Source organism: Cebus imitator, unplaced genomic scaffold, assembly GCF_001604975.1.
Source record: "Cebus imitator isolate Cc_AM_T3 unplaced genomic scaffold, Cebus_imitator-1.0 Scaffold106, whole genome shotgun sequence".
Classification (NCBI taxonomy): Eukaryota; Metazoa; Chordata; class Mammalia; order Primates; family Cebidae; genus Cebus; species Cebus imitator.
In genome coordinates this window covers 3,089,955-3,102,890 of record NW_016107421.1, presented here as the reverse complement: position 1 = coordinate 3,102,890, position 12,936 = coordinate 3,089,955, and the positions used below count along the sequence as shown (strand labels likewise).

The 12,936-nt window shown below is 47.3% G+C and overlaps 1 protein-coding gene and 1 non-coding gene across 13 annotated transcripts in view; both read right to left on the bottom strand.

The window, feature by feature from the left end:
* The window catches only part of AGAP1 (ArfGAP with GTPase domain, ankyrin repeat and PH domain 1), a 617,831-nt gene that overhangs the window by 83,515 nt on the left and 521,380 nt on the right, over nt 1-12,936 (bottom strand). For all 12 annotated transcript variants that reach the window (XM_017537728.2, XM_037741753.1, XM_037741754.1 and 9 more), the window contains one exon: nt 3,111-3,265. In XM_017537728.2, the coding sequence (XP_017393217.1) occupies nt 3,111-3,265 (155 nt within the window). The remainder of the gene's footprint in view (nt 1-3,110; nt 3,266-12,936) is intronic.
* LOC119472582 lies at nt 2,495-2,558 on the bottom strand. The gene has a single exon (XR_005201730.1). It is a non-coding gene; the product is annotated as a U7 small nuclear RNA (small nuclear RNA).

Sequence of the window (12,936 nt, the reverse complement as noted above, 5' to 3'; positions counted from 1 at the left end):
CTGCATTGAAACCTGCCCTTTCAGCCTAACGAAATCTGATCATTGCTCAGTGCCATCACACGGTCTCTGACATCACCATTTTAAACGGCTACATAGCATTCCACTTAGTGAGGACTTATCAAGTTCTCTCTGATGTACATTTAAGTGGCTTCCAATTTTTCTCTATCAAACAATGCTGCAAGAACATATAATGGCTACGTCTGGGTACGCATTCATGATTATTTGCTAAGAATGGGTTCCTGGAAGCAGGGGTTCTAAGTGAAAGGGTATGTACTGGATATGTAGCTTTTCCCCCATAGAGAGAGGGTCCTGCTCTGTTGCCCAGGCTGGGGTAATGCAATCATGGCTCACTGCAGCCTCCAACTCCTGGGCTAAAGTGGTCCTCCCGCCTCAGCCTCCTGAGTAACTGAAAAAACTACAGGTGTGAGCCATGTACCTTGCTATTTTAAATATTTTTGTAGAGACGGGGGTCTCCCTATGTTGCCCGGGCTGGTCTTGAACTTCTGGCCTCAAGTGATCCTCCCACCTTAGCCTCCCAAAGAACTGGGAGTACAGGCGTGAACCATCATGTATGGCTGATATGTACAGTTTTTAAGGCTTATTTATTAAATATGCATTTAATATTACAGTTAAAGCAAAAACTGAATCAATTTCAAAGGACAGTTACAATAAGCTTGATTTTCGTGTAAGAATTCTTTATAAATTGAACCGTCTCATGTCAGACTGATGTGAAATATATTACTTGCTGCATAATAAATTATAATGTACTAATTACTACTGTCTAGTTAGCATCACACATTATTGAATTTTAATTCCCTTTGGTTAGATACCCAAGTATTCAAAATATGTTTAAACAGTTTATATTGGCATCTGGAATGCACATGTGTGAACACACACACACACACACACACACACACACAAACAGGGATGTGCCTCTGTCTCTCTATGTGCCTGTATCATTTCTGTGGTCGGTTTGTCTGTCCAGCTGTATCAGCTCTCAATTATCTGTATCTGCATCAGCTGTATCTAGCTGTATCAGCTCTCAATTATCCACTGGCAGGTAAAATACTATAAAGCTGGTGGTCAATTGGGCCTGTGTTTTTGCCCTCCTGCCACTCATTGTGGAGAGTATTTCCATGTTTCACACCCTCACACCTATTCAGCCAATGCCCAGGTGTGAATCTGCCACCTTTGGCTGCTCAACGCATCCTCCTCCCAGGAGAAGCAGCTCCCTGGAGCACCTGCACCTACTGAGAGCCAAGGGCAGCATTCTAAGGCTGGCATGTGCCTCGGCTGAGATGCGAGTCGGGAGAAGCCTGGCAAGGTGTGGAAGGGAAAGGCTGCCGCCATCCCAGAGCTTCCTGAATTAGGTGGAGGTGGCATGGGTTCAGAGTCTGCGGTGAGAGACTCTGGTTCCCCCATGAAGTCAGGGCATGTGACTCTCTGCTAAGTAACACATCCTGTCCCACGCCTGCCTTGTCAGAAAGAGCTGCTCACGCCTGAAGGATGCCGCATGCAATTGCTCCCTGTTGCGGCGGCCCCAAAGCACCCTGTGCTCATTTCAGGAGGCACACCATGGATGACGCAGACGTGACCCGGCAAAGCCAGGGTGTCCGGAATGAAAGGCAGTGGTTCTCCCCACCTTAGGTATAAAACATCTTTTCAAAAGGGAAGCAAATTACATTATAATAATAATGACTGTGGTCTGGTTTACCCTGGTTAAAGAGGGTAATAAAATAAGACACTCTATCTTTCTGAAAGACAGACTCTCTTTTTAGTGACAAAGCTGCACATAAATCATTGGCAGAAATTTCTTTAAATGGTGACAAATGAAACTGCAGATTAGTGGGCAACACCGTTTCTCTGAGTTTCTAGTTGATCGTGGTTTGAAGTATCAGAATGCTTTCTAAAAGTCTAAAACGTCCCAGCAAAGAGGTTAACGACAACCAAACATTAAAATAATGAAATTGAAGCAATCCTTGATGGGAAAAAGGACTTCTGTAGAAGGAGTATCACTGGGCAGTAGCCTAGAGAATACAGGTGAAGCCAGGCGCAGAGGCTCGTGCCTGTAACCCCAGCACTCTGGGTGTCTGAGGCAGGTTGATCGCTTGAGCCCAGAAGTTTAAGACCAGCCTGAGCAACATGATAAAACCCCACCTCTGCAAAGAATCTATATTAAATAAATATATATGTAAATAAATAAGTAAGCCAGGAATGGCGGCATGTGCCTGTAGTCCTGGCTCCTCAGGAGGCTGAGGTAGGAGGATTGCCTGAGTTTGGAGGTTGCAGTGAGCTCAGATTGTGCCACTGTGCTCCAGCCTAGGTGATAAGAGAGAGCTCTCTCAGAAAACAAACAAGCAAACAAAAAAAACAACAAAAAAATACAGGTGAAAAAAAATTTCTTTTTTACAGGTGAAAATCTTTATTTTTCCTAGCTAAATAACTACAAAAAAATTATCTTTAATTTTTTTTTTTCAATACAGAAAAATTCTGGGATGGCATTTTCTGGTCAAAACCAGAAAACCTGCTAGACAAATTCTAAAAAAGCTGCAATACCACCTCTAATTACTGAATAAAACATACGCCAGGCTTTGTAAGTTTAGATAACAGAAGCTTTTATCTTCCCAAACTCCCTGCATGCTCATGTAGACCCATCTACTTTTCATTTATGCTCCGAACAAGGGATGGTTTTCCAGCCTGATGTCGATTTGAATTCTGGGCATTTATGAGATCAGAACAGTGCATCTTTGAAGTCCGTATCCCTTTTTCTGAGTGTATTCTGTCCAAAACAAAAACAAATGTGGACTTAGAAGCCACAAGAGTCTAAAAGATTCCCTCTGGGACTGGCTGAGAGTGAGGATTTAACGCCGGCGATTCTGCCAGGGAGCATGGTCAGGCTGGGACGCTGATGTGTGATGGCACAGACACGAAGTGTTTCTTATCTTTTTAGTTATTGAGCTTCCTGCTTATGAAGAATGGCTAGGTCCTGCCATCTGCACCTGTCATGTGTTTCCCCCTCCCTGGGACATTACTCGGGTCGTATTCCCTCTGAGCAGCCGCATTCCCCCCGAGCAGCTGCAGCCTTGGTTTTGGGCAGCCTGGGGCCTCACCTTGTTCTTGCTGCTCTCGCACGACTGCAGGCTGGCCAGGATCTGGCTCTCGATGGCTTGGACCCAGGCGTCCCGCTCCTCATACGTCGTGGCTTCAAAGTGCCACGTTTGGCCAGTGAGGGACACAATGATAAACTCAAAGTTTTCTTCTTGTTCTGAAACACAGAGTGTGGGATGAAGAGTTTAGCTTCTATGAGACAGCAGCCCCCCTGCTGGCCCTCTGTCACAGAAGTGCCTCTGGGTTCAGCTGCCCCTGAGCAGGCCGGTGGTACACACAGCATGGGACAGCCAAGGCGGCAGAGATCTGAACCCAGGCATCTCCCAATACTCCAGATGTGGTTCCTAAGGCCAGCATGACTTAGCTAGGTTTCGATCAAGGTTCAGGGGACAAGGCCAGATGAAATCAACGAGTGATGTCAGCATCTCTGTGTGTTGCACACACAAAGCAACTTAGGAGAATAACTGTGTAACTCATGGCTGACCATCCTTATCTGTGGGACGCTGAAAATTAAGTTAGGGCCGCTAATCTCAGGAGGCAGAGTTTATTTCTATCTAAGCACTAGTGCAGATCCACAGACACTCCATGGAAAGAGGAACGCAGGAAGGTTTCTGCTCTTTTACCGCAGAGGACCTGTTACAGTGGGAGAGAGATGAATCCCCACTGTTTTCAGATGGGGTGAGTGCACGGGACCCTGCACACCTCAGGAGGACCTCAGCTAAGACTTACAGGCTCCAGGCTTGGTAGACACTCTGGGGCTGGGTCTGGAACTTGGGGACACACCCTGCAACCCCATCTGCCACATCTGAGTCTGTGGGCAAGTTCCTTGACTCTTCCAAGGTTCATTTGTTCCCAACCCATAAAATAAAGGAAAAGGGTACCGACTGCCTAGTGCTTTCCTGCTAGTTCCCTGAAGTGTACAGACCCTTGTGGACTTGGGGCCTGGCCCATGGAAGATACTCCACAGGTCCATGTCGGCCTTTGTTATTCCTATCCCCACTTCCGGCCCCCAGGTCGCTGCCAAAGGAGGAGGCACCACTTGCAGAAAAGCATAACTAATTGCAGACAACCATGAAGACATTTTTTGAGAAGGGGGGCTCACTTTGTTGTCCAAGCTGGAGTGCAGTGGTGCAATCACAGCTCACTACACCCTCCACCTTCCAGGCTCCAGTGAGCCTCCTGCCTCCGCCTGCTGAGTAGCTCGGACTACAGGTGCATACCATCACAACCGGCCAAGTTTTACATTTTTTGTAGAGATGGTGTCTCCCTAGGATGGTCTCGAACTCCAGATCTCAAGCAATCTTCACTCCTTGGCCTCCCAAAGCGCTGGGTGACAACTGTGAGCCACCGCACCTGGCCCTCATTAAGAAATCACCTGGGATTTTAGACAAAATACCTCCTTTGACTCGGTGTTTCCAGGCCCTGGCCTGTGACCTGGTGAGCTACTGTTATTGGGACTGATTTTCATCTACCGACCACTTTACTATCTCCATCACCAGCCCGTGGCCATTGGCCTGGCTCAGGTGAACTGTACAGACCTCTATCTGCCAGGCTCTTGGTCCCTCCAGCCCGGCTTCCAAGCACTGCTTACAGCCCTTGCCTACGTCGGCTCTCTCGGGCCCTTCCTCATGACGCACCTACAGCCTGGGACATGAGGACATGCCGCCCCACTCATCCTTTCCCCACTCCTTTCTGGCTGGGTGGATATGCAGCCTGCTTTGTGGCTGAGAGAGATCCCTTCCACCTGAGCACCCCACTGATCATGCCAAGCCCCACTCCTAGGCGAGTAGGGCCAGCACCCAGCCAGAGAGGGCCCATGGCCTCCACTAACCCCTCAAAGGTCTGTGACTCCCCGAGATGCTAACAGCCATTGTGCCGCAGGCATATTCTGGGGGCTGCAGGAGAGTGCTGTGATGCTGGGGCTGGGTGGAGGTCGGGCCTGGGCCTGAGGCCCCGGCTGGTTAGCCTCCTTTGGGGTGTTGGCACTGAGGCCAACCCCGTGAAAAGGACTGATCTGGGCTGGAGTGGGAGGGGAGAGAAAAGTCTTCGGAGGAAGTCCTTGGCTGGCCCACATGGTATGTGGGTGTCCTTCATGCTCTTAGTCACCGTGGTTGCTGATTCCTGGAGGGCTGGTGACAAGAGGTCAGGAGGTGAGGGTCTGGTTGCTCAGGGATTTTATCTCCATCTCCTGGGCTCCTGAATTTGGAGAACAAATGATCCCCCCACCCACCTGTGTCTTTAGGCAGAAGCAAAACACTCCACCTGCTGTGGAAAGCGGGCTTGGGGAGAAGGTGGGGGCTGGGGTGTCTGCCTGTAATACCTTCAGAGACTTGGAGTTTTCATTAAAAGAGCAACAACACTGTAACTGTAACTTTCACATAGGTTTCACCATGGCTGACTTACAATGATACCGTGCAATTATTGGCTGAGGTGCTACATCTGTGAATCTTAAAAGGTCCGGCTTCTTGATCCATGGGCTTTTACATCCTAGTACTATGAATTACAACCTGTTCCACACAGATTCTCGTAAGACAATGCCCCCATTCATGTATTTTATGCAAAACTCTCCTAGTGAATGGATAGGTCAAGCAGGAAAAAACTACGTGACTCACAGATCATAAGGAAAACTTGGTAATTCATGGGTGGGATGTGACAGTTTTTGATTAAGAGATCAACTGAACAGGCTTACACTATTTTAATCTGTGAAATTCAAATGCACATATCAAAGCTCCCTCTGATCAGCATTTATTGGATCTTCCAGTGAAAAAAATTGCAACCCTTAGCTTCCCAGTTAAATTTCTGCACAACTGGTCCCCCGTAAAGCTTTCCTGTTCAAATGTTTGGCTCTAGCCAGTCATGAACTATACTCATTGGGAGTAGGGCCAACAGCTGAACTTGCACTGCACTGCATGGGTGCAGGGCTTGGTCACTGTGGTCTTCTGCTGCCCTCCCCCACATGCTAGGCAATGGGGAGGAAGGGATTCCAGCATGCAGGAGAAGCCGGTGCCCTCTAACTCTCTCTATGTGATCAGGACAGGCATGCACACAAGGAGGTGAGTCAACACAAAATGATAAACAACAGAAATCTGAATGAAGTTCCACAGGAATGTCTCTACCTTTTGCCTCATCCCAGCACAGTAGCCGCTATCTGGCATCTTTAAATGGCTAAAGTACAGTTTGGCTCTGCCTGATTAATTACATAAACAAAATTCACCTGTGCATGCAAACCCTACTTAGGAGACCAAACACATGCAAGTGTTCACAGAACATCAGAACCCGTTTCTAGCTAATTTCCAAATGTGCTCCCTACAGCAGCCGTTCTATGGCTTCATCACTCTGTTTATTTATTTTTTGAGATGGGAGTTTCGCTCTTGCCACCCAGGCTGGAGTGCAGTGGCACGAATCTCAGCTCATTGTAACCTCCGCCTCCCAGGTTTGGGCGATTCTTCTGAACAGGCTCCCAAGTAGCTGGAATTACAGGAATGTGCCACCACACGGGGCTAATTTTGTATTTTTAGTAGAGACTGGATTTTACCATGTTGGCCAGGCTGGTCTTGAACTCCTGACCTTAGGTGATCTGTCCACTTTGGCCTCCCAAAGGGCTGGGATTACAGGCATCAGCCACCGTGCCTGGCCCATCACTCACTTTAAAAATCCATCCCACCACCTATCTTCTCCTTATACTGGACACACGTAAGTTCCCTTTTCTAGTATGTTCTATGTCACGAAACATTTCTGTCTCAGTTCCTGGTCCATTCCTCCCCTTTCTCTCTGCTTCCTTTCTCTGGTCCCCTCACACCTTTTGTGGACCTGGATTTGGCATGATTTCCTCACTCTCTTGCAAACTTGACGTCCCCCTTCTACAGACCACCTGCCCTCCCTTTCCTGATCTCACTCCATCCTTGAGAGATCACCTCTTTCTTCATCCTTAACTTGCACAATCTGCAAAGCAGAAACATGCATGTGTGCATCCAGCTCTCTGCCACCCTTTCTTTTCTAATAATGCTCCCCTATCATCTCCCTGACCGAAACCTCACTCCAGGATTACAAATCAAGGAACAGCCAACGGGCATGGGCTGTGTTCAGTCTTCTTTCTCACTGACACTCCTTTTTCTGGAGTTCCTGACATTGCTGATGGGCACAACCATATTGTAATATTTTCCTCCTGGGTCTTCTGAGATGCTTGATCACCCTGAAGACTCACCCAGATGTGAGCAAGGTATTCATCAGGGTGAATGAAAGAGATGTGGAGAGTTAGATGGATTCACAACTCACTGGAAGAGTCCCTCGAAAGAGGTACGAAGTGCTATAAACTAGGAGGCCTGCAGTGGTCAATCATGGAACTTTTACCTCTGGCTTGCCTTGTTCAGTATTCAAAGTTTTATCAATGACTTGGATAAAGACACACAAAGTCTGCTTACCAACTTTTGAAAGGGAGGAGTTTTGGGGGGACGGCAGATAAACCAGGGTTTTATCCCCATCCCCAGCTTCTAAGAGAGAAGGATCTCTGAGCTGAAATGACAACTCAACTGGTGAAATGCATCATGCATGATTAGAATTCCTTCCCTTGGACCCCAACAGCAAGTGAGGTTTGGGGGAGATTTTGCTTCCCATCTGCAAATATGAAAAGACAGAAGGACTGCAGTCAACAGCAAGCTGGGAGTGAGGTTGCCAGTGAAAGTGAAGGCTGGGGGCGTGTCATCCGCAAAGCGGGGAGGTGCTCCTGTCTCCATCCCTCAGGGTGTGGCCAGCAGGCAGCACAGAGAGCCCAATGCCAGGGACTGCTCACTGGGGACTCTGAGCACTGCAGACTTCTGTCTGATGGAAGAGGGGTGACACCTGTTCCAGATGCCCTGGAGTCAGCCCAGGACAGAAAAAAATGATGGAGACCCTGTAAGGAGAAGATTCTGTTCCCTCATAATCATCTGTAGATGAAGCTTGTGGGTTCTGCTCCCTTGGGGGTTTCAGGTCCTTGAATGTGGCCCTTTCAGAGGGAGACTGGTGGGAATTCAGCATTCCACAGGTGGTTGGGAGTGTGCTTGCAACTCTGAGATCCTATGGAGAGTGTGTTCTCAGGGTAGGCCGCTTTGAGCAGCTGCAGAGAATTCTGTGTTGACATCTCCAAGGCTCCGGGAGAAGGATCTGCGATCAGCTGCCCCAGGGCAAGGCGGGGTGACTGTGGAGTGCCTGCCATCTTCTCACTGCAATTACCATTCTCTTTCCAGCCTTCTGACCACTGCTTCTCTTTCTCCTCCCTGGTTCCTCTGTGTGTGGCCTCTAGTGAAGGCAAACTCCAAATTTAGTTAATGGTCCTCCATCCCCCTCCCTCCTTCTTAGGGGGTCCTTTACTTTGAAGCTTAGAGAGTCACTTCCTACAGACGTGCATCATTCTCTTTTTTTTTTTTTTTTTGAGACAGAGTTTCACTCTTGTTACCCAGGCTGGAGTGCAATGGCGCGATCTCGGCTCACCGCAACCTCCACCTCCTGGGTTCAGGCAATTCTCCTGCCTCAGCCTCCTGAGTAGCTGGGATTACAGGCACGCACCACCATGCCCGGCTCATTTTTTGTAGTTTTAGTAGAGATGGGGTTTCACCATGTTGACCAGGATGGTCTCGATCTCTTGACCTCGTGATCCACCCGCCTCAGCCTCCCAAAGTGCTGGGATTACAGGCGTGAGCCACCGCGCCCGGCAGACGTGCACCGTTCTCGTGTGTATCTCCAATTCAAATATCTAATCGTTTTTGGATTTTAAAATATCTATGGATATTTTGCGAACACTGTGTCATCATATCAAGTTTAACATGCATCACACAGATTTGACAGAATGTTCAAATGCTTCTCTTGGGGTTCTGTATTTCTGTTAATGATTATAATGCTATTCTAATAATAAAATCTCAAATCTCCTGGATTCTACCCTCTCCCTCTTCCCACTGCTGTCTCATCAGTCACAGCCCTGCTTAGCAACATCTGCCAATCCATACCTTTCCATTTCCTTCTGCTTTCCGTCCCTGCCTTACTGTGAAACTGACTCTGGTCCAGCTCTAACGCTGCTCTCGGTTTACCATGTAAGAAGTTTGTTCTGTTGCTCCCCTCTCTTCTCCCTTGTTTTGGGGGCCTGGCTTCCCTTCCAAGCTGACTGCTTGACAACACGGCAGTCCACAGTGAGGCATGATCTCCAAGCGCACCTTCCTTCTCCCTTCTCAAATCAAATCCATGAGCTGAAACTAGAACTGTGAGCCCAAAGTGCTAAAAACCTGCCAAAGTGAAGGCTACCCTGAGAGGCAAACCTTCACAACAGATGGTACAACAGATGAGGTCTTAAGATAGGAAACATAAACCCAGGGTCCAGCACTCAGCAATCCTGCAAGGAAAGGAGCCAGGGGGGCCCAGGTCTCAGATCACCCTTAGCTTCTGGTATCTTCTCTATGGAAAGCTTCCTGTGGACGGAAACCAACCACATCGGAACTCAAAACCAGAGATCCCCCAACATACTGCAAACAGGACAGCAGATTTAAATCCCAAGTATTATCGATACAGGCTGGGTGCGGTGGCTCACGCCTATAATCCCAGCACTTTGGGAGGTTGAGGCTGGTGGATCACCTGAGGTGTCAGGAGTTCAAGACCAGCCTGGTCAACATGATGAAACCCCATCTCTACTAAAAATACAAAAATTAGCCAGGCATGGTGGTGGGCGCCTGTAATCCCAGCTATTCATGAGGCTGAGACAGGAGAATCACTTGAACCTGGGAGACTGAGGTTGTAGTGAGTCAAGATCGTGCCACTGCACTCCAGCCTGGGCAACAGAGTGAGACTCTGTTTCAAAAAACAAACAAAAACGTGCACCAAAGAAAAGCCCAAAAGTATTACTGAGACATCATTTAAAGTAACTGTGGATGAAATGTTTAGATGAATAAAATACAGAATCTCCTAAATTTTCATGCAATAGGAGACCATCAAATGTGACCAAGAAGATCAGAAAAAAATAGATCTTTTGGAAATATATAAATTATAGTTAAAAAAAATCAAACCTTGATGGATAGGCTAGGAGGAGAGCTGAGGAAAGAAGTGGTGAGCTGGAAGACGGATGTGAAGCAATTGGCTGACACAGGAGAAATGAAAAAGAGCGTGGCCACTGTGAAAGAGAAATGACGGGGCGTGGAGAAGAATCAGAAGGTACAACACACATCTAACTGCCGGACACAGAAGGGAGGGTTTTACAGGAACGCTGGGAGATACCAGAGGTATAAATACAGGAAGACAATATTTACCCAGAAGCGCAATGAAGAAAACTATAGCAGAAGTTTATGAAACTGGAAAACCAAAGGCAAAGACAAACAGGATCTTAAGAACAGCCGGCAAGAAGAGACAGGCTGCTCTTAAACAAATATCCGGACAGATCACAGACTTCTTCAGAGTAACAGAGTTGCAAGATGGTGGAATAATATCCTCAAGAGAAAGTAACAGCTTAGACTTGAGATTCAGGAAAACTGTCTTTCAAGAACAAGAGTGAAATACGGGACAGGTACAGGGGATCACGTCTGCCAACTCAGCACTTTGGGAGGTGAGGTGGGAGAACTGCTTGAGCCCAGGAGTTCAAGACCAGTCTGGGCAACACAGTGAGACCTCACCTCCACAAAACACTTAAAAATCAGCCAGGCATGGTGGCTTGCACCTGTAGTCCCAGCTATTTGGGAGGCTGAGGTAGGAGGATCATTTAAGCCTGGGAGATGGAGGCTGTAGTGAGCTGTGATCACTCCACTGTACTACAGCCTGGGTGACAGAGTGGGACCCTCTGAAAGAAAAGAAACAAAAGAGAAGAAAAGAAAGAAAAGAGAAGAAAGAAAAACAAAAGGAAGGGAAAGATAGAAAAAAAAAAAAAGGAAAAAGTGGGATGTATTTTTGTACAAAAAAACCCAAAAGTGCTTATGACCCATAGACGTCCACTAGGGAAATTAGTAAATGGTATACTTCAGGAAGATCTTAGAAGGCAGGATTGTCAAAGATGGGTTGGTGAGCAAATGAACTGATAAATATGTAAAAAAAAAACCAAAACCCATAAATCAAAACAATACTGAATATGACTGCTGATGACAATGTCTGCCACGGGAAAGGTCAAAATGCTGGAGAACGTGGGGGCGGTGGTGAGGACGTGGGAGCTGTGATGTCATAGGGGCCTTGCACTGCTCCACTGGGGGAGGTTACAAACTCACTTCACATGTTGGTAAATCAGGTCTATCTGTCTACATGGGAAACCTCTACAATAAAAGAGGTCAAATATGCAACTTCCCAACTAGAAGAAAGAAAAAAAAAATTAGTAAGAAAAGAGGAATGATGAAAACTTCTTAGCCAGTGAGGAAAACAACTCCCTTACCTTGGACAGACGATCTATCCCTAAACCCCACAGTGTCCACAATCCTAAGGGTGAGATGTCAGAAACATTCCTTTGAACACCCAGTTACAGGATTCTCAAGACAAGGACACCCACTGTAACTGCTTTCTTCATCCCTGCTACCTCGTGTAGTAAGACAAAAATAAGGAAATAAAAGACCTAGAGATTGGAAAGGAAGATAAAGACTGTCATTGACAATGTATATGACTGTCTTCATAGAGAACCCCAAATCACCTACAAATTATTAAAAATAACAGCAGCTGGTCACCGGGCAAGATATAAGATGAATACAGAAATATTAACTGCATTTCTGTACACTAGTAAACAAAAATCATATTTAAGTATGCCTTCATAAATAATAGACAAATTTTATCTGTGAGGTAGAAATGGAGAGATACAAAGACCTGTGAATGACTAAATGCTTCCTTGAAAGTAACGACATAAAGAACCACTTGGCATCCACAGCCGCTCACAAGAGGAGGTAAAGAAAAGACTCCACACTTTGCCTGAAGGTGACAGATTAGCCAGAGCCTGGGGGTGGCCTGCTGAGGTTCAGCCCTCCTCTCCTGGAGAATGAAATCCTGGCTAATTGGCTGATTACCATGAAACACCAATAAGGCTCAACAGAGTAAAGAGGAAGCAGACACAAGACACCCCATGACCCAGGCTGATGGGCACCAGCTTCAGGAAAAGGCATGGACTGGGAAGGTCAGCCCTAGAGAGACCCCACTGACCCTGGAAATCACAGCTAAGCTTCACATGGCAACTAAGAACCAACTGTGCAACCCCAGATTCATTTAAGATATTCTTTACTTGAGTGGGAGTCCTGTGCAATAACTCTAAACCTGGAAAAGCACAGATTTATAGGAATAATGAAGAAGTGAAGACAGGAATTGCCATCTCCAGGACCAACGGCTCTGTGCTTAAGTGCAGTGAGAAGGAAGCTGTACCATCTCTGTGATCCTCGGGTATGGTCTGTCTCTGATGTGCATGAAGCATGCACAAAGGCCCTGCGGTCACAGGGCAGGTCTGAATGCCATGCTTTCCTGTGTTGAGCAGCAGCTCACCATGTAGAGAAATGCTGATGAGCAGTTCTTTGGAGGTTTCTGTTTTGTTTTGACCAGATGGTTCAGCCTAGCCTTGGAGAAGCAGATGATGACCCCTGTCTCATCCATGTGGGGTCCAGCACCAGCTCCTAAATCAAGAGGCAAGGGCCCTGCTGACCCTGGGCTGGCCTCTCCCAGCAGCCTGTGCTGATGGGGACCAGGGCTGAACGGTGATACAAATATCTCTCTATCCCCTATCCAGGGGATACTTGAAGGACAGAGGCTCAGTCTGCCCTGGGGGAGGCAGGACAGAGGCGGGAGATGGAACCCTCCGTGCGCATCACAGAGGCGGGCCCCAGCATGAGGGCAACCCTGTGTCTTCTTTTGTATTTT